At 39.2% G+C, this 24686-nt stretch overlaps 1 protein-coding gene across 3 annotated transcripts in view; it reads right to left on the bottom strand.

Moving 5' to 3' along the window:
- ARHGAP20 (Rho GTPase activating protein 20) overlaps window positions 202–24686 on the bottom strand; it is a 205789-nt gene continuing 181304 nt past the window's right edge. For all 3 annotated transcript variants that reach the window (XM_018059812.1, XM_018059811.1, XM_013969522.2), the window contains 6 exons: window positions 20769–20947; window positions 18850–19011; window positions 12746–12855; window positions 9929–10118; window positions 6954–7068; window positions 202–5882 (listed from right to left, as the gene is read on the bottom strand). In XM_018059812.1, the coding sequence (XP_017915301.1) occupies window positions 4045–5882; window positions 6954–7068; window positions 9929–10118; window positions 12746–12855; window positions 18850–19011; window positions 20769–20947 (2594 nt within the window). In that variant the 3' untranslated portion in view covers window positions 202–4044. The remainder of the gene's footprint in view (window positions 5883–6953; window positions 7069–9928; window positions 10119–12745; window positions 12856–18849; window positions 19012–20768; window positions 20948–24686) is intronic.

The following is a 24686-nucleotide window of genomic DNA, read 5'->3' as shown; positions in this document are numbered from 1 at the left end:
AAGCAGTGTTTCTCTATGTTCATGTATTTTGATGATTATCTGCTTCTCAGTCATCTCATTCTTGGGCAAAGATATACAATGATCTTTTCTGAAAATTTTAGACAGTAACAATTAGTTCCTGTGATCTGGCAGAGAGTGGGTATTTTTTTAAGCATCCATTTTACTTGTTCAGAGTAATGGGCTATGCCACTAGTACAGGTGTTTAGCTAGTTTATTCACTCCTCATGGCAGATCAAGAGGCTGTAAGAAGTTTTAAATTTAATTTCAAGTTACTGTAATCTAAAAATTAAACCTAGAGAAAAATACTAGCATTTAAATCTTAAATGTCTCCCAAATATGCATCTTCTATTGTCACATGAAATCAATCTCCAGAGAACATATTTACTTTGCCTTAACAAATTAAATAGGTAGAAAAACACTTTGATCTACAAATGTATGTGCACTCTGACAATGCACAACGAGAAAGCACTCCATAAATTAAGAAACAATATGCATCTACTACCACCCTGTACATATTTCTTTGGGACTTGGAAACAAAATTTTCCAAATTACGCCCCAGAGCCTTCTGCCAATTCTATCACACACCCAGTACTATGTAGGACTGAAGTTTATGAAATTCCACCCCTCCCTTTTAATAACAAACAAGTGATACAAATGAAGGATTTATATTTACACGTGGCTTAGGAACAGAGTAGACTTACACTTAGGGTAGAAAGCACAAAATTCAAGAGTACTCTTCCTTTCATCAGGAAACTTAGCTTATGAGATATCCTTGTAACCAGAATAGATATTAAAGAAGTTAACATTTTACTCAGCTTTATTGTTAAATTTTTTTCTTTGTATTGAAATAAACAGTTTGCAGATACTTCTTCTCAAGTCATTAAAACATGACCAGGTAAAAAAGATTAACACTACCATAATTTGGATTAAGATACATAATATTTTTAGTTTCAACAGACAAAATATGCCACTGGTTCGAGGATACATTAGATCCTTTCAATTCAATGCCATTCCATGAAAAGCCAAAAAACCACAAAACTAAGATAATTTATTGAACTCAATGTTTTTAGTAGATTAAGCTTCTTCTTTAGAAGCAAAAATCACCTTTGCATTTCTTTAACATTTAGGTCTTTACTGCTCAGAATGAATCGTTTTTTTTTTTTCTGGACTAAGGTCATGTGTATATTTTTAACATTTTTGAAATGGTGCTTAAACTTACATAGAGCGAACCTCCATGAACTTTGAGGAGGCAAAGATACTCATGGGAAATGAGAGAAATGAGAATATTTATTGACTTTATAAGTACTGATGTCTTGTAGTATCTGGATCTAGACATCCTGGGATGTTTGGATATGTCTGGAATTAATTACATACTCTGGTCAGAAGGGCTCATATTTAGACAAGAAGATCTCATACATCAATTGAACTGAGTTGATGGTTCTTTGCTATGAGAACCCAGACAATATGTATCTGATTCTAGGACCACAGTGTACATGTAATATCTAAGAAAAACAAAGACTTTATCTCTAAAACATAATTGTTTGGTAAACAGTAAGATCAGAAAAATATTAAAGAAATAAAGCCCTCCTTTTCTAGAGAGACTGACCACACGGCCTATGACTAAAAGCTCAAAGTTCCAACCAACATTAATTACATTTTACAAAATTTCCAATGTTAAGCAGAAATTGGGCTCATTAGCTAAAACAAGTCTACAAAGGGCAATATTGCCCTGGTGGGACTGTTAACTCTGAAGGATTATGTTTTATTTAACAGACAGCATGGACTTCATACATATCCATAATCAGTGCCTTTAAAACCAAATAACTTTAAAAGTTAGCAGCAGTTTCTACAAGTACAAAAATACACATTTATTACATAACATATGGTAGTAAAATTTGTCAAGATATATTATACAAACTCAAAGCATTTTAGATAAAGCATTGGTCTAATATATTATAGATTGATGGAGTATAATAAAATGACATGTAGTCTATCTTCAAATCGTACAATATAATACTTTACAGCAATATTAATTATTCACATTAAATGTTATAGGAGTATCTAAGGGAACACAGAGAATAGGAATGGTTATGGAAGAACCTCAGCATCTTTTATGCTTCAGACTGAGTAGATGGTTTCCTAATCACCAATATGAAAGAAAAAAGGATACAACTATTATTTTGTTAAGCAGAGAAGCAGTTTTTTTCTGGAAAGACACTCCAAGCCATAATAGCTTCATTCACATCTTGCGGTTCTGCAGTAGTATGCCCTATGGGTGAGGGGAATCCCTGTTGCCTTTATATATCATACCACAAAAGATGCATATGGACACTGAGGAGTCTAAATATAGGAGTGGTTAGTTAAAAGGTAAAATCTACTTCACATCTGTGACTGAGATGGCCAGTGTCATAAAGGCGCTCTTTTGAGAGACTTCTAAAAGTTAATTACAATGCTTAGGACAAACAGGGCCATGTCCCCTAGAGGTAGGTAGCACCTATAGCTAATACTGAAAGGATTTCTCTCTTACAGAAAACATTATTTTTTTATATAAGTGAAAAATGCAACCTTTAGGACAACACTGAGAAAATATTTGACATGAAAGTTTCTGGGTGGCTAAGGAAAATAATTTGAAATAAGCAAGTATTGTCGGGGGAAGGTCCATCTGATATTGAACAATGGGCTCTAAGCAACTTCTTAGTATTTAAAATGAAGGAAGATGCACATCCATTTCTGATTCTATTGCATCACACTGGCTGGCAAGGCCTAATAACCCAAGGAAATAAGCCAGGAGATGTACTGGTATAATCTTTAAGGCAAGAGAGAGGAGATATGTCCATTGATACGTAATAAATCAATGGGGGTATAAACTGCAAACTATTGGAACAAAAAAGATGTAAAAACTTCTGGAGGTAAGATAATCCCGAGCCAATGACTGTTGAAAAGAAGCCCCGAGAGCCACTCTGACGGCTCCTCCACTCTGTGACGCTTTATAACCTGCCAACCTCAAAACTGTTCTCTCAACTGACAAATGACCATCAGTAAAGGGATGACTTATCAGGAATTTTTTCTGGCAGACTAAGGGGTAAGGAACAGAAAAACATTTTAGCAAAGAGGAGCCATGCTTTGATCACACGTTTGCAACAACAACTGGGTAAGAGAAAGGACTGCTCTGACAGTCTTTCCCTCCGCACTAAGACAGTAAATACAGTGGGAAGGTCGTCTTATGTTGGAACATGTTGGAAAATGTTCTGAGCTCAGGCACCTTGAAAGGACACTGAAATGAGCAGTCGTCTCCTTCTTCCTCCTCACAGCAGTGTGCAGTGGAGCCTCCGTGGAGCACGAAATACTGATGGAAAAACTCAACTAATACAAAAAAACAAAACAAAACAAACCACCTACAATATCATGGTACTCATGGCTTTCAAATCACTTCAGTTTTTTCCTCTCTGGCTGCCACCAATGGGCTGATACCTGAAATGATGCTGTGAGGGTATGTGACATAATATAAAATGTCACAGAAATGGCCACTGGTTTGGATTTGGGGAAAAGTTTCACATAATTTTCTTCATTATCAGATGTGTTACCTCTTTAGCTTTGACTAGTGGCATTATTTTGGCCTACTTATTAAAAACATTCCACGGAATGTGAATGGTTTCTCTGCAGCCTTCCCTCTCTCTCCACACTTCCCGTTCTTTGCTTCTTATCTCCTGGCTTCCTCAGGAACTCATCTCATCATAAACAGCACGCTTCCTCTACAGAAAAGATGCTTTCTCTAGCTGTCTGCTCATAGCTCTTAAAATGCATGACAGGATCCACCCATGCTTTAATATGGAAAAGCCTCCCAAACACTGAGGTCACAGAATTTTTCAGTCTAAACTTTTGGACAAATAGTCTCAAGAAAGAGAATTCATTTGTTGTCCTAAGTATTAGCAATGATTATCTTTATGCTACCCATCCCAGGTATTTTATACAAAGGGGTCATAGTAATTGTTGTATCATTATCAGCCTGTTTCTGTTCTTGTAGACATCAGGTTCTCATGGTGGTTACACGTCTTTGGCCAAATGTCTATCCTCAGCATCACACACCACGGGTGGCCCTGAGTCTGGGCTGGATGCATCATCCACAGTCAAAGAGCCGGGGGAGGATCTTCTCTGGGGCAGCATACCAGGAGAGCACTGCCCACTATCCTCTCCTTCCGCGGGTGACTTCATACAAAGCCCAAGTCTGTCTTCCACGAGGCTGAATGGAGAGCTACAGTACTTCTCTGAGTCCTGGCTGGGGTGGGAACTATACCAGCGGGCCGTCTGCACAGCTCCCAGTCCTTCAGCTGCCCTTTGGGGCACGTCTTTCTGCCTCTCTTGCAGTGCGATGGCTTCTGGAACACCAGAAGCATGTGCAGGAGGATCCATGGGTCCTTTTAGGGAACCCACTTTATTTTCCTCTGGTCTGGGTGCCCTTGCCTTCTTTTTGAGAGACCAGTTTTTCAAACTGGCTACACCACTCTTCAACCACGTGCTGGGGTGAAGAGTTACAGAATGCATGTGTGAATGCCACTCTACGCTGTCCTTTTTTGTATAAGCCAGGTGGCCACTGGCCTGCCCTGATGAGGGACCAGGAATCCCAGAAATGAGGCCAGAACTGGTAAAGTCAGAAGAAAGCTCTGCCTGTTTTCTTTGAAAAGTACAATCTATTGGAGAGGATGTTTCAGTGGGTGTAAACACAGAGTGTTCAGAAATCTGAGAAAAAGCACTGTCTTGGGAGCTCACTGATGAACCAGATGGGGAAGTGCCTGGGGAGGACAAGCTGGAATAGCTAGTCCTTGAGCAAAGGTTTAAACTTGGGGGTAAAACCTTCTCCGTGTTTTGGTTTGTGGCACTACTCTTGCCCACCTCAATCCCCATGACCAAACTCTGATTAATAAGCTTTTGGCCCTCCATTTGTAAAGACTTGTGCCGTTTGAGATAATCTTCCTCTCCATGCAAGAGACTGGCTTCGTAGCTGGCTTTCTGCTGCTTCTTTGGATAAATCCCCCTGAGATAGGTCAGTCTGCAGTGCTGGTCATCAATGCTGGGCTCTGAGCAGCGCCGTTGTCTCCTTGAACTCTTGAGGGCATCTGCAGTGTGTGGCGGGGAGTATTCGGATGCATCCATGTCAAAGGGCTGGCTCCTGGGATGATCACAGGAGGTCATGTGACTGTAAGACGCCATGGAAATGGCTACTGGCTTGGATTTAGGAAAAAGTTTTACATGACTTCCTTCATTATCAGACAAGCTTTTCTTCTTAACATTTTTACTAGCGGCATTTTTCTTGCTATCAATGCCTGTGACTAAACTCTTTTTAAAACATGTCTTACCCCCTTCCTGAAGGGGTTGATTCTGATTCAGATGGCTCTCATCTTTTTTTGAGAGAATGGCATCACAGCTGGACTTGCGTAGCTTTTTCTGATAAAACTCCCTGAGATAGGAAAGCTTTGAATCGAGATAGTCGATGCTGGGCTCCGAGCAGCGGCGGTGTCGCCTCAGGCCTTTTGGAGCATCTGCGGCAGCTGTGGACAGGCGGCTGGGTGTGCTCGTGCCAGAGGGGGCCTGGGCGCGTGGGACCTTGGTGTACACTGCAGTGTCCACTGGCTTGGATTCCAGGGGCTGTCCCATTTGAATGTCTTCATCTTTAGAATGGTCTAAGTCAAAGTCACTTAGGGTTAAAAGGCCTTCCACCTCGGGCTGGTCGAGGTCATAGTCACTGAGGGTTAACACGGAGTCCATGCTTCTGCTACCCTGACCAAGTTTCTTTACCAAGTCACTACACGGGGCGTCAACATCCTCATTCAGCTCATTTTCCAAGCTGTCATAGGAGGAGTCATTCAGTTGGAAGCAAGAGATATCTGTCCAAAAAGCAAACCATGATTAACATTTTTACTTAACACAAAGGCATGCTGCCTTAAAAATAATAAAAACCCCAACTATGATGATGTTTGGTGTAATTCTGTTTTTAAGTGTAGATTGTTCAAATTTTCACTCTAAGGAAAGAATCTTCCATAATCTCCCCAGATGTAAGTGCAGAATTAAAAATAAACTGTTGAGGTATACGAGATTTACCTCAGTTCCTGAAGAAATAGGCTTTCTTTATATAAGATTTCCTCAATGAGGAGATGGTCATACTACCAAGAAATAGTTAAAAATATAAAGAAATTAATGCCAGATATATCCAAGTTTGGATTAAGACTCTGTCTTTTAAACGGATCTGCTCGTGTATACACATAATTAACTCTAATCTCAGAGAAACCATTTACTAGTCCTATCAATTTCTCTTTGACAAAGTGCTTTACTATATATTACTTTATCTTTACTACAACCACAACAGTTGGATATGATGATTATCCATATTTGTAGATGAAGATATTGACGTTCAGTGGCATAGAAGAATTGGCCAAAGACAACATAACTAGTAATTGGTGTTACAAGAATTCATAATTTGGAATATTGAGTGTCTTTACTCCCCACACACCCCAGCCTGCCCCATGATGTTACTTGTTTTTAATGTGTTTAGCAGTGCATGAGAATTCTCGGAAGCCTCAGGGACCTCTAAGAGGATGGTGAGGAAAAAAAACAGGGCTGTCTCTATTGCCTCTGGGCCTTCTACTCCAGTTTCAACCAGAGCAGTTGTGTTATACATATTGGGGCTCCTTGTAAAGTTTTTAAAAAGGTTAAAAACATCATACTATATAATGCTGCCACTAACAATCTGGGACCTTGTCTTATACACTTCTTAACCCTACCACAGTGTTAACATACCCTGACCTTCTAAGGAAGGAGCAGAATCCTAGACCCACTGATCGAGGTGAGAGGCCCTCTTCACCTGAGCTGCTGTGGGCTCCAGGATAACCACTGTCCCAGCTGACTTTCACAGACGTGTGTCTGTTTCCCACAAAAAACAATCCAGTTATTCACAATACCTGAGGCATTCTCTCTAGAATCACATCTCACTGAAACCTCTCCCAAGAGGGAAGTGATTTCTTCTCCAAATATCCGACAGCAGTTTTCAATAAGAAACTGTATAAGCAAAGAAACCTGTACAAAAAAGGGACAAAAATGAGCTGTAAACTTCTCATACAGCCTGTCTGTAAATCACATTTCATATATGAATCCTAATTCTAACAAAAAATGCCAAAGAATCCCGAGAAAAATTCAGGTTTGCTTTATAATACAGGTTCCCCTAAAAAACTATGATACTTTCAAGAGTAGTTTGAGCATAGAAATTAATTTTAATCAGTAGACTAGTTATTACTTGCGGCCTTGGCTTAATACTAACATTTTTATACCAACTGTCTTGTCTTTAAAATTAGAGTAATTTTAAGTATTCTCTATAGGGCACTTGGGATGAGGAAACACACTTTCTCATTAAAATTCATGAAGTGTCATTAGATGAAGACTCATAAAACGTATTTCTTATGCAAAAGGCAGGTGTCATGAGCTGGGAAGTTGGTAGGTATCCTCTGTGGTTCTCTGTGAGGAGGAGAGACAGCTGGAGAAAAAACTTGCACTTTGCCTGACTAGTTTCTTGTATGCATTTCTTTCCCTTAGCCTTGCTAACTGGAGGTACTTCGGGAAGAGGTAAAGATTTTACTAGGAAGCTTTGTTGCTCCATGAGATATACAGAAATCTTTACATAGTTTTTTTGCTCCAATAGTTGAAGCAAAGCCCCAACTCCTGTACTTATAATCAGGCAATTCAGGAGTGTGTGATTTCAAGTAACTATTAGGTTGGGGCAAAAGTAATTGCGGTTTTGCACTGTTGAACTCTGCTGTTTGATGTTGGAATACATTCCTAAATAAATGTGGTTATGGTATACATCATTTTAATGTGAAATTTTTGCTTTATGTTTTTGGAAAATGACACTACTTTCTGTGTATTTTATATTTATTTTAGACTATAGAAATGAAGTTAGACAAAAAGCAAATTTGAGCAATTTTCTTATTTGAGTTCAAAATGGGTCATAAAGCAGCGGAGACAACTCACAACATCAACAGTGTATTTGGCCCAGAAACTGCTAATAAATAGTGCAGTGCTATTTGTTTTTGCAAAGGAGACAAGAGCCTTGCAGATGAGGAGCTTTCTGGCCAGCCATCACAAGTTGACAGTGACCAACTGAGAGTAAACATCGAAGCTGATCCTCTTACAACTAAATGAGGAGTTGCCAAAAAACTTATTTGAAGCAAACTGGAAAGGTGAAAAAACTCTCTAAGTGGGTGCCTCATGAACTGATTGAAAATTTAAAAAACTGTCGTTTTGAAGTGTCGTCTTCTCTTATTCTATGCAACAACAATGAACCATTTCTCAATCGGATTGTGACATGTGATCAAAAGTGGATTTTATATGACAACTGGTTACGACCAGCTCAGTAGCTGGACCGAGAAGAAGCTCCAAAGCACTTCCCAAAGCCAAACTTGCAGCCAAAAAAGGTCATGGTCACTGTGTGGTGGTCTGCTGCCTGTCTGCATCCTGGTGAAACCATTACATCTGAGATGAATGCTCAGCAAATTGATGAGATGCACCCAAAAGTGCAATGTCTGCAGCTGGCACTGGTCAAAAGAAAGGGCCCAATTCTTCTCCACAACAATGCCTGACCACACATTGCACAAACAGTGCTTCAAAAGTTGAATGAACTGGGCTGCAAAGTTTTGCCTCATCTGCCAGATTCACCTGACTTCTTGAAAACCAACTACCTCTTCTTCAAGCATCTTGACAACTTTTTGCAGGAAAAATGCTTCCACAACCAGGAGGAGGCAGAAAGTGTTTCCTAAGAGTCTGTCGAATCCCAAAGCATAGATTTTTATGTTACAGAAATTGACAAACTTATTTCTCATTGGCAACAATGTGTTGATTGTAATGGTGTCTATTTTGATTAATAAAGATGTGTTTGAGCCTAGTTATAACGATTTAACTTTTACAGTTCAAAACTGCATTTGCACCAACTTAAATAATGTATGAACTGGGTATTAGCAACATCTCCATTCATTAGATGAGGAAACTGTGGATCTATGTAACTAATTTTGCCCAAGATTGTACATCTAGCAAGTGTTAGGCCTGAGAATTCAACCTTGACCTGTCTAATTCCAAAGTCCTTATTTATTTAATCTTTAGTTGGAGGATAATAACTTTACAATATAGTGATGCTTTTGTTTTTGCTATACATCAACATGAATTGGCCACAGGTATACATATGGCCCCTCCCTTTTGAAACCTACTCCCACCTCCCTCCCATCCCACTCCCCTAGGCTGTCACAGGGCACTGGGTCTGGCTTCCCTGCATCATAGAGCAACCCTCCTAAATAGATAGGTGGCTGTCTATTTTACACACGGTAATGTATATGTTCCAGTGTGACTCTCTCCAACCATCCCACCCTCTCCTTTCCCCCGCTGTGTCTAAAAGTCTGTTCTTTCCATGCGTCTCCTGTGCTGTCTTGCAAGTAAGATCAGCAGTACTATCTTTCTAGATTCCATATATATGCACTAATATACGACATTTGTCTTTCTGACTTCCTTCACTCTGTATAATAGGCTCTAGGTTCATCCACCTCATTAGAACTGAAAAGTCCTTATTTATTTTTAAAATCATATCAACTGTTTTCATATCACTCTATGGTTTAAGTCAGTCATAGTTGTTTTCCCTCCTTAAAGAGAAAAGAGAAGCAATCCAACTGCTATCACTTTTTTGCTCAAGAAATTACCTTTTTTATCGTCTACCAGGATAGAATAAAACACTCAATGAATTCAGATTTACAATGATAGGTACTTAGGACATATAGTACTTATTTTCTTAAGTATTTTCACTTAAGAAAATATGTATCTTTCAGAATTCATACCCCGAATTTTAGGTTCAAAATGGGGAGCTGGTCCCCCAGAGCAGAAACAGGAAAAACTTCATTACCTTTTTTGTAAATTCGTTTTCTAGTTCTGGGCTAGAGGAAGCAGGAGGCCAAAGAATGCTTGGGGCGATGCACACTGCTAAATTAAATGCGGTCATCTGATTGGATGAAGAATGTTGCTCAATATTGTGTAATAACCCAAAAAGATACCTTAGGAGAAGAACATTGGCTCTCGGAAGCTGGTCTAATAGCCTGAAGACAGAAACACGCACTCTGTAAGCAAACATTTCACAGAAAACCTGTACTGACAGGCAGTCCTCACTTTCACAGTTCAGACATGCAGGAATGTCTGCTAACACGGCACATGTGAAGGGAGGACTGCCTGTGAAGAGGAGAGAGGGGGAGCACTGGAGATTTATTATTTATTTTGCAATCCAATGAACATGTAAAAGAACGCAAAAAAATAATTCATAAAAAGATGCTGTCTGAAATACTTACCTGAAACTGTTACAAAGTATCTTAAGCAAACCATATAACATTCCAGAATATTCTCAACCAAAACCCCCCCAAAAGCTTTCTAATGAAATTAAGCAGTTGCATTTAATATGTAACTCCTTTACTTACTTACTAATATGTAGCTCCTTTACTTTCAAGAAGCAACAGAGGATTCTGTCTTTTGGTAAAAACCTAAACCTCGGCCATGAGACTCCCAGGTCCATTCTGAAAGCTCACACTCTGCTCCGGCAGCTCTCAAGGTCAATTTTGCCCTGCATCTTTCTATCTCAGTGACTTCACTGTCACATATAATGCAAGCTTATTATAATATTTTTTCTATCATTCTTATTTTGTAATTGATAAAGGATTTCAAATGATCATTCACTTAAGATGATTTTTACTGTCAAACAGAAAGCAGATACAAATGTTGATAGTCACGGTGGTTGGTTTTTTCCAACAAGAATCTGTAACCTGGGGGAGAAAACTGGGTACTTGGACTCCTGTTGCATAACAATAGAAAGGCGTTTCTTCAGCACTATGGACTGACAATGAGAACAGTTTTGAAGGGACAAATGATGAAAGATACGGAAACGAATCAAAGGATTCCTGGATGTATTCAATGGAAAGTAAGGTACTGTTATCATACATTGGGGTATCTGGGTCATAGGGGTTGAGTTATTTGACTCTGTAAACTGTAGATTACTGATAGCAGTGCACTTAACACTTGCCTGTAGACTCAAAAATCTTATCTAGTAGAGAGATAAATGGTTTATTTGCACATACAGTGCCCCACTCACCCCGCCCCATGCCCTAGCAGTGAAAGTCAGTTTTGCATCTATTTATAAATTCATTTCAGCATTTCTGATTTAATTATGTAAGTTGTGATAGTTTGAAATCTCTTTTGACTTTGCAGTAATATCTTACTAGTTCTCTAATTAATGTTTTAAATAAAACCTCTCACGTGTGCTCATTTTGTATCTGTATGAGAGATATAAGTCTAACCCTCTTTAAAACATCTTTTCTTTTTTTATACTTTACAATATTGTATTGGTTTTGCCATACATTGACATGAATCTGCCACAGGTATACATATGTTCCCCATCCTGAACCTCCCTCCCACCTCCCTCCCCATCCCATCCCTCTGGGTCATCCCAGTGCACCAGCCCCGAGCACCCTGTATCATGCATAGAACCTGGACTGGCGATTCATTTCACATATGATATTATACAAAAGCATCATCTTTTTAACCATTTGTAGAATATAAAGTATTAGACAATGAGCAACAAAATACAGGATCTGACATTCACTGCCCCTGAATGATTTCCACCAAAACAGACACAATTCTGTTACGTGGCTTTGATTCTGGTGTCTTCAACAGTTAGACTATGTTCTTCTATTGATAACAGGTGTCTATCAATAGCAGTGTGTAGATAATGACTTGTATTTGAGAGCTGCTCAATAAAAACTGCACTAAACAAGCATATGCAAATAAATGATTTTAGGATTCATGGGTTTTCACAGAACCGGAAGTATGCTTTTTGTTAATGGACTCTTCTTTCCTATACTCCTATTAGGGGTTGGGATGGCGAGACCTGCCAGCAACTTCTCTTTGAATTGAGTATAAACGATGCATTCTTTGTGATCAGACTGAGACTTTGCAACTCCCTTCTTCCTTGACACTTATCAACAAGTTAACTGTCCCTCTGAAGCATTCCCACATATTCTGAAGGTATCTCTTTACTAGCACCGATTATACTACTTTGTAACTCTTGGTTTTATCTATCTGTTCTACTAGACTGTGAGACCCTTGAGGGGGAAGGAATTTTCTCTCTATGAATTCAGTTGCTAAGTGAAGTATACAAGGAATAGTCTGGTTAAACTAAGGTGTAAATTATAGATTGAGTCTACTGTATTAACTCTTGGTCCAATCGGTTTCAGCTCCTATCAGATTGAGATGTACAGAATGTATAAAATGGTCAAGTATTCCATGTTAATAGGATTAGGGAAAAGCAATAATAAAAGTGACAGTAGCTAGCATAAATCTATATTTAAACGGGTCCCCACGGATATGATTTTGATAGTGATTATGGCTCAGTGGGTGAAGAATCCAACTGCAATGAAGGAGACACAGAAGACGTGGGTTCAATCTCTGGGTCGGGAATATCCTCTGGAGGAGGAAAGGGCAACCCACTCCAGTATTCTTGCTTGGGAAATCCCATGGACAGAGGTGCCTGGCAGGCTACAGTCCAAAGGGTTGCAAAGAATCAGACACGGCTGAGTGACTAAACACAGCAAGCACAAGCACACTACCCTCCTAGACAAGCTTACAAAATATAAGCTTTTTAAAAATCATTTTTGAGAAAGGACCAAATCAGAATAATTACCTTTGAACTGCATTTATTTTCTCTTCATCATTTCCTTGATCCATTACACAGACCCAGTGATCATAGAGATCTGATGAAAAAATACTTCCTGGAATATTTCGTAGAAAATCCTTATATAAAGGGGAAAAATAAATATTTTACTTTGTTATTCTCAGGTTAAATATGTATTAGAGACATTAGAAAGAAGATACTTTATTGAAAAGTACAGTTAAGTTCTCTCTTCTTTGGACTACATGGAGCTCGGTGCCAACCCCTCAATGATGTGCACCCATAGAAACATATGCTTTGATATTTTTCTAACAAAAACCAGAGGGAAACTGGAGTCTGGACTATAGTGGTAAAGATAAAGGACAACATGCTTAGGCTGAAATCTCCTGTTTGTGTACATTTCAGTAAACTAGTATAACATGGCGGGGTTAGGCAAACCTAAATCCTTTTTATTTCATTAGTTAAAAGAAATGTATGAAGACATTTGTGAGATTCATAATATAGTAATCAGTCATCCAACCATTCAACAAATATTTATGCATATGTGCCAGGTACTGTTTGAGGTGGTAGGGATAGAGTAGCGAATAAAACCAAGTCCCTGTCATATTAGAACTTCATATTCCAGTGGCATTGGTGAATAATTTCATGCAGAGATGCTTAGAGCTGCTCCTTGTGTTCCCCCTAGAAGGGCTCTCATATATGAGGAGGAGAAAGCATTCCAGACTGTGGCTAGGCTCTGGAAGCATGAGGCAGCACCCCACACATAATGTACATTAAATAACATGCCTCTGGTACAGTATCCTTTCTGGTCTTCGAGACTCTTATACCGAGACCGCTGGCGGGGTTGGGTGTGATGAGTCTAGACTATGACACAAGTAGGAGACACCCAACAGTTTCCAGTTTGACATATGTTAATACAAAGTTTAAAAATAAAGAATTCTATGTTTCCTTTTTGTTCTAGGCCAATCTCTTTGTTGCTTTTGGCACTGGTTGACTATCTGCTTACAAGTTCCTGCCTACAACATAACATGACATGCTTGACTATCTGCTTATAAGTTCCTGCCTACAATGTGGAGACAGGTGAAAACCTGCAACTGAATAATTTTAATTCTTGTTGGAAAATAAAATCAGCAACTTTACCTTTGTACCTTAAAAAGGGAATGCACAACTTGTTACTTATATGTCATGTTTTTACTGCTATTATGGAAGCTGTGACTCCTAAGTGTTGCAGTTAGCCAACTAGGTGAACATCTTCTCTACTTCTCAGCTTCTTCATGGCAGAATCAGACCCTCACCTTCTACTTCATACACCTTAATGCCAAGCACATTCCCAGACAAGCATGCGTGCGTGCTCATCCTCAGTCTCTCAGTGATGTTTGACTCTTTGCGACCCCATGGACTACAGCCTGCCAGGCTCCTCTGTCCTTGGGATTTCCCAGGCAAGAATACTGCAGTGGGTTGTCATTTCCTTCTCCAAGGGATCTTTCCAACCCAGAGAGTGAACCTGTATCTCCTGTGTTGGCAGACCACTGAGCCACCTGGGAAGCCCCAGTCCCAAACACAGTAGAGGTCATTACTGAACTGTGGCTATTTGTCATCTGGTCAAATATTAGTGGAGGACAAGGAAAGGTCAATTAACTATATCTACAGTAATTCTGAAAACCTCTTTGAAGTCATGTCACCTATTATCATACAGTTTTTTTTAGAGTAGTTAACAAGTAGGAAGATGACTGATACAAAGTCTTTGTTCTATTTTCTAGTAGTAATATCCATGGATATTTGTGATTCAGATGTGTCATCATAAAAATTACCTCTTTTCTGGGTCAATCTATCAAATTTTCATAATTTCAGACTAATTTTAGTGGCTGCACCTACATTAAAAGTCAGATTCAGAAGAGCAAAAATCTGTTATTTCAAAATGGGGCAGTGACAATACCTCTTTTTTAAAATCTCAGTGGAAAACACAGTTATGATCTGTCTTGAAGAAAAACATCATTAAATCTTAAAACCTACACTTGAAAGATAATAACTTGTAACATCTCAATGAACTCTCCACAGCTGGAATAACAAGTTACGAAATAACAACCACCACTGGATCTGAGAAGGGATGTGAAAGCTGGTTCTGAATTACAATCACCAGCTCTTAGCACTCAACCAAAAGTCTTTCCCCTTCCAAAAACAGAAACCAGGCCATAAGCAGAACTCCCAAATTAATTTGAGATGAGATTCCTACAGGATTAAAAATGCACTTTTCCTCAGAGGTCTGATGAATCAAAAATACAGTATCACAAGGAATTTTCTTCCAGTTATAGTTACATTTAAACAAAACCAGTGTAAGTAAAAAATAAAAGGAAAATTTAAGTACTGCTTCTAATAGTCTTAAAAATAAGAAACAAAACAAAAGCTCAGAAACTTTTGGCAAAAAGTATCCCTTTCTTGCAACTACTTGGAAGAAATGAGAGTAAAACACAGCTACATGATTATAACACTTTAGTTAGAACTCATATAACCAGATTTTTCATTTGGATTAATTTTTGTCTTTTGCCTGTTTCTCTATAAGTACTATTTCTTCACTGTGAAATATGTTTAACTGTTCTAGAATCATACTTCTTCGTAGCAGCCTCAACAATTTAGAACAAAATTTTAAGAAGTGTAGTGCTGTGATGAATAGCATAGTAAGGAAAATTTTCTAAAACATAGGCTTTAACTTCTTAAAAGATGGGAGAAAGCCTAATTTTATGACAAAAATCAAAGAAAACTTTATCATGCATATACTTGCATGCCTGCTATGTATCTGGCTAAGCACACTATACATACCTTTATTGTACTCCAGGACTGAAAGATAATCACAAACCCTACGTAAAATAAATTAGATGACCCTAGCTCCAATTTTCCAGTTCTTTTTTTTTTTGTCTTCATTTTATTTTTTATTTTTCAATTTGAAAAGTTTTACTTTATCAACATACCTATGAAACCATCACAGCAAATCAAGGTAATGAACATACAATCACCCCCAAAAGTTTAAATAATCTCCCTTCTCATGCTCAGGCAGCCACTCATCTGCTTTCTGTCACTATAGATTAATTTGTATATCCCAGAATTTTATTTTATTTTTTTAAGATTCTTTTTATTTATTTTTTAAAGCTGATTAACAATGCTGTTACTTCATGTGTACAACAAAATGATTCAGTTATACATATACTTTTATCTATTCATTTTCAAATTCTTTTCCCACTTAGGTTATGATTAAATATTCAGCAGCATTCCCTGTGCTATAGATACAGTTGGTCCTTGTTGATTATCTATTTTATTTTATTTGTTATTTATTTTTAAAAAATTTTACTTTACAATACTGTATTGGTTCTGCCATACATTGACATGAATCTCCCACGGGTGTACATGAGTTCCCAATCCTGAACCCCCCTCCCGCCTCCCTCCCCATATCATCTCTCTGGGTCATCCCAGGGCACCAGCCCCAAGAATCCTGTATCCTGTATCAAACCTAGACTGGCGATTCGTTTCTTACATGATAGTATACATGTTTCCAGTTCTTTTTTAAAAAATTATTTATTCATTTAGGCTGTGCTGGGTCTTCACTGCTGCACAGGCTTTTCTCTAGCTGTGGCAAGTAGGGTTCTCATTGCAGTGGCTTCTCTAGCGGTGGAGCACAGGCTCTTAGGTGCATAGGCTTCAGCGGCCGCAGCTCCCGCGCTTTGGAGCACAGGCTTAATGGTTCTGCATGGGCTTAGTTGCTCCCCAGCATATGGGATCCTCCTGGAGCAGGGATCAGACCTTTGTCTCCTGCACTGGTAGGCGGATTCTTTACCACTGAGCCACCAGGGAAGCCCCTCTCTAGTTCTTTAGAGTGACACTTTATTGTGAAACTCTATGGTGGGGTTGTTTAAGAGCAGACAAGGCCCTTTTATCAAGAGGCATCTGATTATTCACTAAGTCATAAAACATGAGTGTGTAAGCAACTGACCAGGAGGAGGGGCATGCAGGAGTCTTCTTCATCATGTTTTCCTTAATTTGGTTTTACGCTCCAGGCCTGGGGATGCGGGCTGGGGCACTGTCTCTACCCCTGGCTCTGGGACATTCCAACCCTGCTCAGAGGTGGGAGCCTGATTTTGATCTGCAGAAGCTATTGCTCAGGTCAAAAGCTTTGCGAAAAGCTAGTTTTGACTCTAGATTTTCAAAAAAAGTGAGGCATTTTTATGAATGTGAGGAGGAAAACGTTTTATAAGATTAACTCAAATATGGATGTGAGTTAAGTAATCATAGGTGGAGGGGGGTGGTGTTGGGATGAGGGGAGAGGGGAGGATCTAGCTTTTTTGTCATAAGTAAGCTTATTTGCCATAGACATTTTTGCCACAAGCATTTCTGCAGCAAATAACCAAATAATGAACTGGCTGTAAGGCAGTTCTGCCATAAAAGATAAAATAACAAAAAATAAAAGAGGGATATTAAGAAGGACATAATAAAACATTAGAATAACAATTAAAGATTTTATTGTGAAATACAAAACACTTGAACACATTTAAAATGTGTGTAATTGCTATATTTAAAATGAATAACCAACAAGGACCAACTGTATAACACAGGGAACTCTGCTCAATGTTATGTGGCAGCCTGGATGGGAGGGGAGTTTGCGGGAGAATGGACACATGTATATGAATGGCTGAGTCCCCTTGCTGTTCACCTGAAACTATCACAACATTGCTAATCTCCCATATTCCAATACGAAATAAAAAGTTAAAAAATAAAATGTGTATAGATTCATGGCAATACTGCACAATTCCTATTATTAATTCAATATTATTTCATGGGTTATACTAAAGCATTTGTCTTCCAAATCTTTCACTCACAATATTATATATATATATACATACATACACACATATATATGTATATATATATATAGATTGTTGATTTGTCTCTTGTTCAGCACTGCACTTTTAAATTTTTCGCTCAGATTTCTTAGGAGAGGCATCAAGTTTCAAATACTAGGTACTAGGATATATATTTGTGCCTGAGTTTTTGTGAAAGCCCCGCACACTATTTTTTGTTCTTGGCATATTGCCATTTGTCCTTAATAAACATTTCAGAGTTCTATGAGAAATGTGGGTTCATGCTATGTCTTCAAGGCCCTTGGTTTCTTTCAACTCCAGTGTAGTATATTTCAAAATGTGAAACCAATTCTTGGGACAAATCATTGTCATCTGTCATGATTTTTATATTGTATATGTCAAAACAAACTGTCAACCACTTATTTTATTTTTTTTAGCAAAATTACCATAAGGCTATTATATGGTTATATGTCCAAAATGTCAGTAGCAAAAACGCTTGCAGCAAAGAAGCTTATGTGAAATACCAGATATACATGGGATCAAGGGTACCAAATGTGGTCAGGGTTTCATAAAAGAAGGACTAGATGTTGCAATCATTCCTACTCCACCTTTACTTTTAAAAGGCATTGAGGGGTGGTATTGTATAACTGAATATAATTTTTAGTAGTCTCAGTAAGCAATGTTTCAATTATTAGGCAAATGTTTGTTTATTATGGTAAAACTCTGCTTCAAAGTTTAATAAAAGTTTATTTTTGAAAAATTTGCCTTTATTAGGAAGATAGTGAGACTGTGAGAAAGTCATAATCAGGATGTTTATTTTGGTAAATATACTGTGTGTTATAATTGTTTTCATTTCATTTTTTTTTCTTTTTGCATGGGGTAGCAGAAGTGAAGGTGGGGAGAGTGACATGGGATGAAAAATTTTAAAATGACTATCTGACATGCCACATCATTACAAGTGGCTTTTAAATGCCAGTGTTTCTGTGACCACTGGAGGAGAAAATGGCAACCCACTCCAGTACTCTTGCCTGGAGAATCCTGTGGACAAAGAGGAGTCTAGTGGGCTACAGTTGATGAGGTAACAAAGAGTCAGACATAACAGCACACACATGACTGTATGAAGTGTTTTTTGTTTTTTTTTTTAAACACTTTTAAGCTTCTATTTCTATCATGGTCTTCTGCAGATGGGAGTAATGTTACAATGAGATAAATCAGTTGTCTTTCTCCAGAGCTATGCTGTGGGGTAGATGAAGGGAGAAACTTTCCTACCTTTAAGACAGATGCTATTACGAAAATAGATTCACAGTCTAGTTGTACTTCAGCTCCGGAATTCAGTTTTTCTTTCAGCTCTCTGCAGGATTTCACATTGGCCGACTGTCTGAAGATTCCTTTTGTGAGAGGTCCTTTCTGATTAAGAAAGAAAAGCATATCCTATGGGGAAACAAAAGAAAAAGAAAATCAAGATGGCACTTCATGCAGAACAAGAAAGGGAACATGTACTTGCCCTCTCCAGCTGCCAGAGGCTGGGGTGTACCAGGGGAAAGACCTGAAGGCCTGGGGCTAGAAGGCCTGCTAGAGGATTAAACTCTATTTCCTTTTCGGCATCTCTAAATTTCTTTCTCCTATTTACGCTTGCTATATTTAACATCTAAAACATTTTAAACACTTGCTTTAATGAGACTTTCTTCAGTGAACCAGCAGTCACTTCAAGGTACCTGTTAACTTGTCTCTCTCCTCCCTACCTATTCTCCCATTACTCTCCAACATGGATTCTTTTCCCCAAGTATGAAATGCTCTTCCCAAATTCATTCTCCACTTGCTTGTCTTGTTCTTTCTCTTTTGGGTATTTGTTTCTGGCTGTGTTAGGCCTTAGTTGCTGCATGCAGGCTCTTCGTTGTGGTACACGGGCTTAGCTGCCCCATGGCATGTGGGATCTTTGGTTGGTTCCCTGCCCAGGGATAGAACCCACTGTACTGGAAGGCAGATTCTTAACTACTCATCCACCAGGGAAGTGCCCTTCCTTGTCTTTCTTTTCATGTGGCTTTATACTTTACTTCCTTCTTCTTCTTTTTTTTAAACAAATATTACGTTTTTCTTGTTTTTTAGTTGTGCTGAGTCTTCATTGTGGTACGCAGGCTTAGTTGCCCTGTGGCATGTGGGATCTTAGTTCCTGACGAGGGACTGAATCCTTGTCCCCTGCATTGGAAGGTGGATTCTTAATCACTGAACCACCAGGGAAGTCACTATTTCCTTCTTTTAAAATTAGCCTCCAATATCATCTCCTTTAGGAAGCTTTCTCCATTCCATTCCATTCTATTCAGTCTTTCATTTCTCTTTCTTTCTAGTTGTGTGCCCTCTGCTTGCCATACAGGAAGAGAATGGGTGCTGGAGACAAGCAACCCATGGGATCTGGAAACTAGCTATGACACATATTTATGGTGTGACCTTCGGTAAACTTGGGCGGGGGTTTCCCTTTAATTTGTAGAGTAGGAATGATAGTAACGATGATGATGATAACTACCTTCTAAATCTGTTGTGAAGGATAAGCAATAAAGTGGCTAGATTAGTACCTGGTGCTTACAGATAGATGCACAACATGGAATAAAGGGCCAGGCATCTAGCATATTGCTTGAAGGGTCCTGGACACTCAATAAATATTCTGTAACACAACCCATTTACTATATTACCTGGAAAAATACATACTCAGTGGCTTTCATTTGATCTCTTCTACATACAAAAGATAACTAAATACCAGAGGACATATCTTTATATTTAAAGACTTGGAATACAAATAAAACACAAGTTTAAAAATTGTAAGATTTAGTCTGTGTTGCTAAAATGATTAAAGGAGACTTTCTGAACAATGCAGGGTTCAAGAAAGGCTGTGAGAAAAATGTCAGGGCTAATGTGGCTTCTCTGTCTACAGTGTAGGTTCTAATTTATCTGAGCAGGTTAGTGGGGCTCTTGCCTGAAATCAGTAGGCTAGATTATCTCTCCCTATTATGTCTACCTTATGACTCTGCAGTAGCCTAATCAGATTGTTTTTCTTTGAAGGAATAATAAAGATTCTCAGCCAAAGCAATGGGTATCTATAAATTTCCCATTTTTTAGGGAAAGATTTACCTCCCAGAGCATTCTTTTCCCAAACCTCCTTTCCTATTAGTGCTATAGGCCAAAATGAGACTTACCAAGACAGCTTTGGGCAGATTGTCATTCTCACAAATATCTGGCAGAGAAACTCCGAAGAGCTGTCCTGGGATCGGAGATGTTGGTGACACGGGCAAGTTATCCAGGTGAATGCTAGAACCCCGCCAAAAGGCCCAGTTTATGATAGATCTTCTCCTTTTAAATGTCTTCTGACCTGAATCTAAGGAAGAAGTGAGATTATTAGGAAAAATAATTTAATTCACTTAATCTTATTTCTACAGTTTTCATTTTATAGTATGTCCATTATGGCTCAATATTCTTTAAGTCAAGGAAGAATCAAACATTTGGATTATTCTCCTACCTATTCTTGGAAACATCACTGGTCTATTTAGTTGAGTTCTGGCACTAAGTCTTCAAAGGTGAAAGAAGGGATCCCTTAGTGAACTGTAACAACTTAAAGTAAAACATTTTCATACCAGCACATATCCCATTTTAAAGCTGAGACTAAGCATACAAAAAGTCGAAGATTAAACTAGGCCACAACTAAATAGTGAGAATAAGGAAGGAAGAAGGAGAAAAGGTGAGAGGAGAGGGGAAGGGGAAGGAGGAGGAGGAAAAGGGAAGCAAAAAGGAAGAACAACAACTAGGGGAAGAAGAGCTGTCTCTACTAAGATGTGCTCTAGAAACAACAGAGCATCATTACCTGATGCTCTACTCTGCTGAGAACAGAGACAGGAAGCCAATGTTCCACATTTCCCCACTTTTTTCCAGCTGCAAGACTATCCTGTGTCTTTTTAGTCCCGACTTTGAAAAGCATGTTTAAGGCAGCATGGATGGATACAAACATGAGTGAGACTTGCCCTTGCCACAGTAAAGTTTACAACCTAATGGGTGGAACAAGACTGGTGATAGGTGGGTGGAGGGAAAGCAAGTATATTGATAAATAAAATGTCATAAGAGGAGAAGGAAGCAAAAAAAACATTCAGGAAAAAAAAAATAAATCACATCTATCTACCCAGGTGGTGCTAGTGGAAAAGAACCTGCCTGCCAATGCAGGAGACACAAAAGATGCAGGTTCAATCCCAGGTCGGGAAGATCCCCTGGAGGAGGAAATGGCAACCCACTCCAGTATTCTTGCCTGGAAAAGTCTATGGACAGAGGAGCCTGGCAGGCTACAGTCTTTAGGGTTGCACACAGTCAGATATGGACTGAAGCAACTTAGCACGCACACATCTACACACTACGAGCGCAAGAGTGATCTTGGAGGCTTCTGCATTTGATGTGAATTTTGAACAAACATGATTTCAATAGGTGGAGGATCTAATTTCATAACTTGTATCTGATAAGTACTCAATAAGTCATTCTTGTACACTAACTGAACTGAAGAGACATTTAGGCGATAAAAGGCAATGTGAACAAAATAGGCAAAAGTAAGAAAGGTCAACACCGAAACATGATTTTGTGAGATCATAGTTCTAAAGCATTGTTGATGTCATCTGTATCTAACTTTAACATGAAAATTGACGGATTTACACAGAATTTGATACTTTAAAAAATGGCTCTTTGAGGTTCCTTTAGGATCTTTCTGCTGCGTGCACCTCTGGCCCTCAAAACAAACACACAAGTAACAACTATAAAGGAGAAGAGAGACAGAAAGGATCTGAGAAAATATCTGAAGAGATAATAGCTAAAAAAAATTGAAGACAAAGATAAAATATTAAAAGCAACAAGAGAAAAATGGCAAGCAACATAAAGGGAACTCCCATAAGGAGGAAATCCCAGAAAGGAAAAAACTGAATAGTGGGAGCTCTAAACATCTTGTATTTTCTGCCTAGAGAATTTCCTTTAGCATTTATTGTAAAACTGGTTTGGTGGTGCTGAGTTCTCTTAACTTTTGATTGCTGGAAAGCTTTTGATTTCTCCATCAAATCTGAAGGACAGTCTTGCTGAGTAGAGTATTCTTGGTTATAGGTTCTTCCTTTCACCACTTTAGACATATCCTGCCATTCCCTCCTGGCTTGTAGACTTTCTGTTGAGAAATCAGCTGATAGACTGATGGGAAGTCCCTTGTGTGTTATTTGTCATCTTTCCCTGTTGCTTTTAATATTTTGTCTTTAATTTTTGTCAGTTTGATTACTATGTGTCTTGGTGTGTTCCTCCTTGGGTTTATCCTGTCTGGGATTTTCTGTGCTTCCTGGACTTGGTTGACTATTTCCTTTCTCACGTTAGGGAAGTTTTTCTGGGGTTCTATCTTGTCCCTTCATCTGGGACATAACTTTCTGCTTTTTCATTGTGATGAACTCTCTGTAATATGGTTTTGTTTTAGCCACTGTGAGATTGTGGTTCTTCTTGCTTCTTCTGTCTGCCCTCTGATGGATGAGGCTAAGAGGCTTGTGCAAGCTTCCTGGTGGGAGGGATTGGCAATGGGAAAAACTGGGTCTTTCTCTGGTGGGCAGGGACTTTCTCAGTATAGCTTTAATCCGATTATCTGCTGATGGGTGGGGCTGCACTCCCTCATAGGTAGTTGGTAGCTGTTTGACCTGAGGTGACTCAGGCCTGGAGTCTCTTGGCTCTATGGTTGGGTTAATGGTGAATTCCAAGAGGGTTTATGCCAAGAGGGAACTTCCTGACCTGCTGCTGCCAGAACCCCGGTCCCTGTGGTGAGCTTCTGCGAACCCATGCCTCCACAGGAGGCCCTCCACCACTAGTAGGCAGTTTTGGTTTACTTCCCTGTGGGCTCACAGCTCCTTTCCTCTGGGTCTTGGTGCACACAAGATTTTGTTTGTGCCTTCCAAGACCAGAGTCTGTTTTCCCCAGTCTTGTGGAAGTCCTATAATCAAGCTCTGCCGGCCTTCAAGGTCAGGTTCCCTGGTGATTCCCAGCCCCTTTGTCAGATACCCAGGTTGGGAAGCCTGGTGTGGGGTTCAGAACCTTCACAACAGTGGGAGAACTTCTTTGGTATTATTGTTCTCTGGTTTGTGGGTCACCCACCTGGTGGGTATGGGATTTGATTTTATCATGACTGTGCTCCTCCTACCATCTCACTGTGGCTTCCTCTTTGGCTTGGGACACGGGGTATCTTTCTTGGGGTGGGTTTCAGTGTCCTCCTGTTGATGGCTGTCCAATAGCTGGTTGCAAATTTGGTCATCTTGCAGGAGGAGATGAGCACATATCCTTTTACTCCATCATCTTGAACTGGAAGCCCTTTATTTGTTTATTTTTAATTTCTATTGCCATATAGTTACTTTACAATGTTGTGTTAGTTTCTGGGCTTCCCTGGTGGCTCAGATGGTAAAGAATCTGCCTGAAATGCAGGAGACCTGGGTTCGATCCCTGAGTTGGGAAGATCCCCTGGAAAAGGGAATGGCTACCCACTCCAGTATTCTTGCTTGTCAGTTTCTACTATACAGCAAAATGAATCAGTCATACATATACGTGCATATACATCGCCTCCCTTCTGGACTTCCTTCTATTTGGGTCACCACAGTGCATTAAGCAGAGTTGCCTGTGCTATACAGTATGTTCTCATTAGTTATCTATTTTATACATAATATCAGTAGTTTCCTCTGTGTTTTCTAAATCCAGCTTGAAAATCTGGAAGTTCATGGTTCACGTACAGTTGAAGCCTGGCTTGGAGAATTTTGAGCCTTACTATGCTAGCATGTGAGATGAGTGCAATTGTGTGGTAGTTCGAACATTCTTTGGCATTGCCCTTCTTTGGGATTGGAATGAAAAGGCAGAAGAACAAATTGCCAATATCCATTGGATCACAGGAAAAGCAAGAGAACTCCAGAAAAACATCTACTTCTGCTTTATTGACTACACCAAAGCCTTTGACTGTGTAGATCACAACAAACTGTGGAAAATTCTTCAAGAGATGGGAATACCAGACAACCTGACTTGCCTCCTGAGAAATCTGTATGCAGGTTAAGAAGCAACAGTTAGAACTGGACATGGAA

This window comes from Capra hircus, chromosome 15 (genome assembly GCF_001704415.2).
Source record: "Capra hircus breed San Clemente chromosome 15, ASM170441v1, whole genome shotgun sequence".
NCBI lineage: Eukaryota > Metazoa > Chordata > Mammalia > Artiodactyla > Bovidae > Capra > Capra hircus.
The sequence above is the reverse complement of the archived record's forward strand: the minus strand, read 5'-3'. Positions and strand labels throughout refer to the sequence as shown.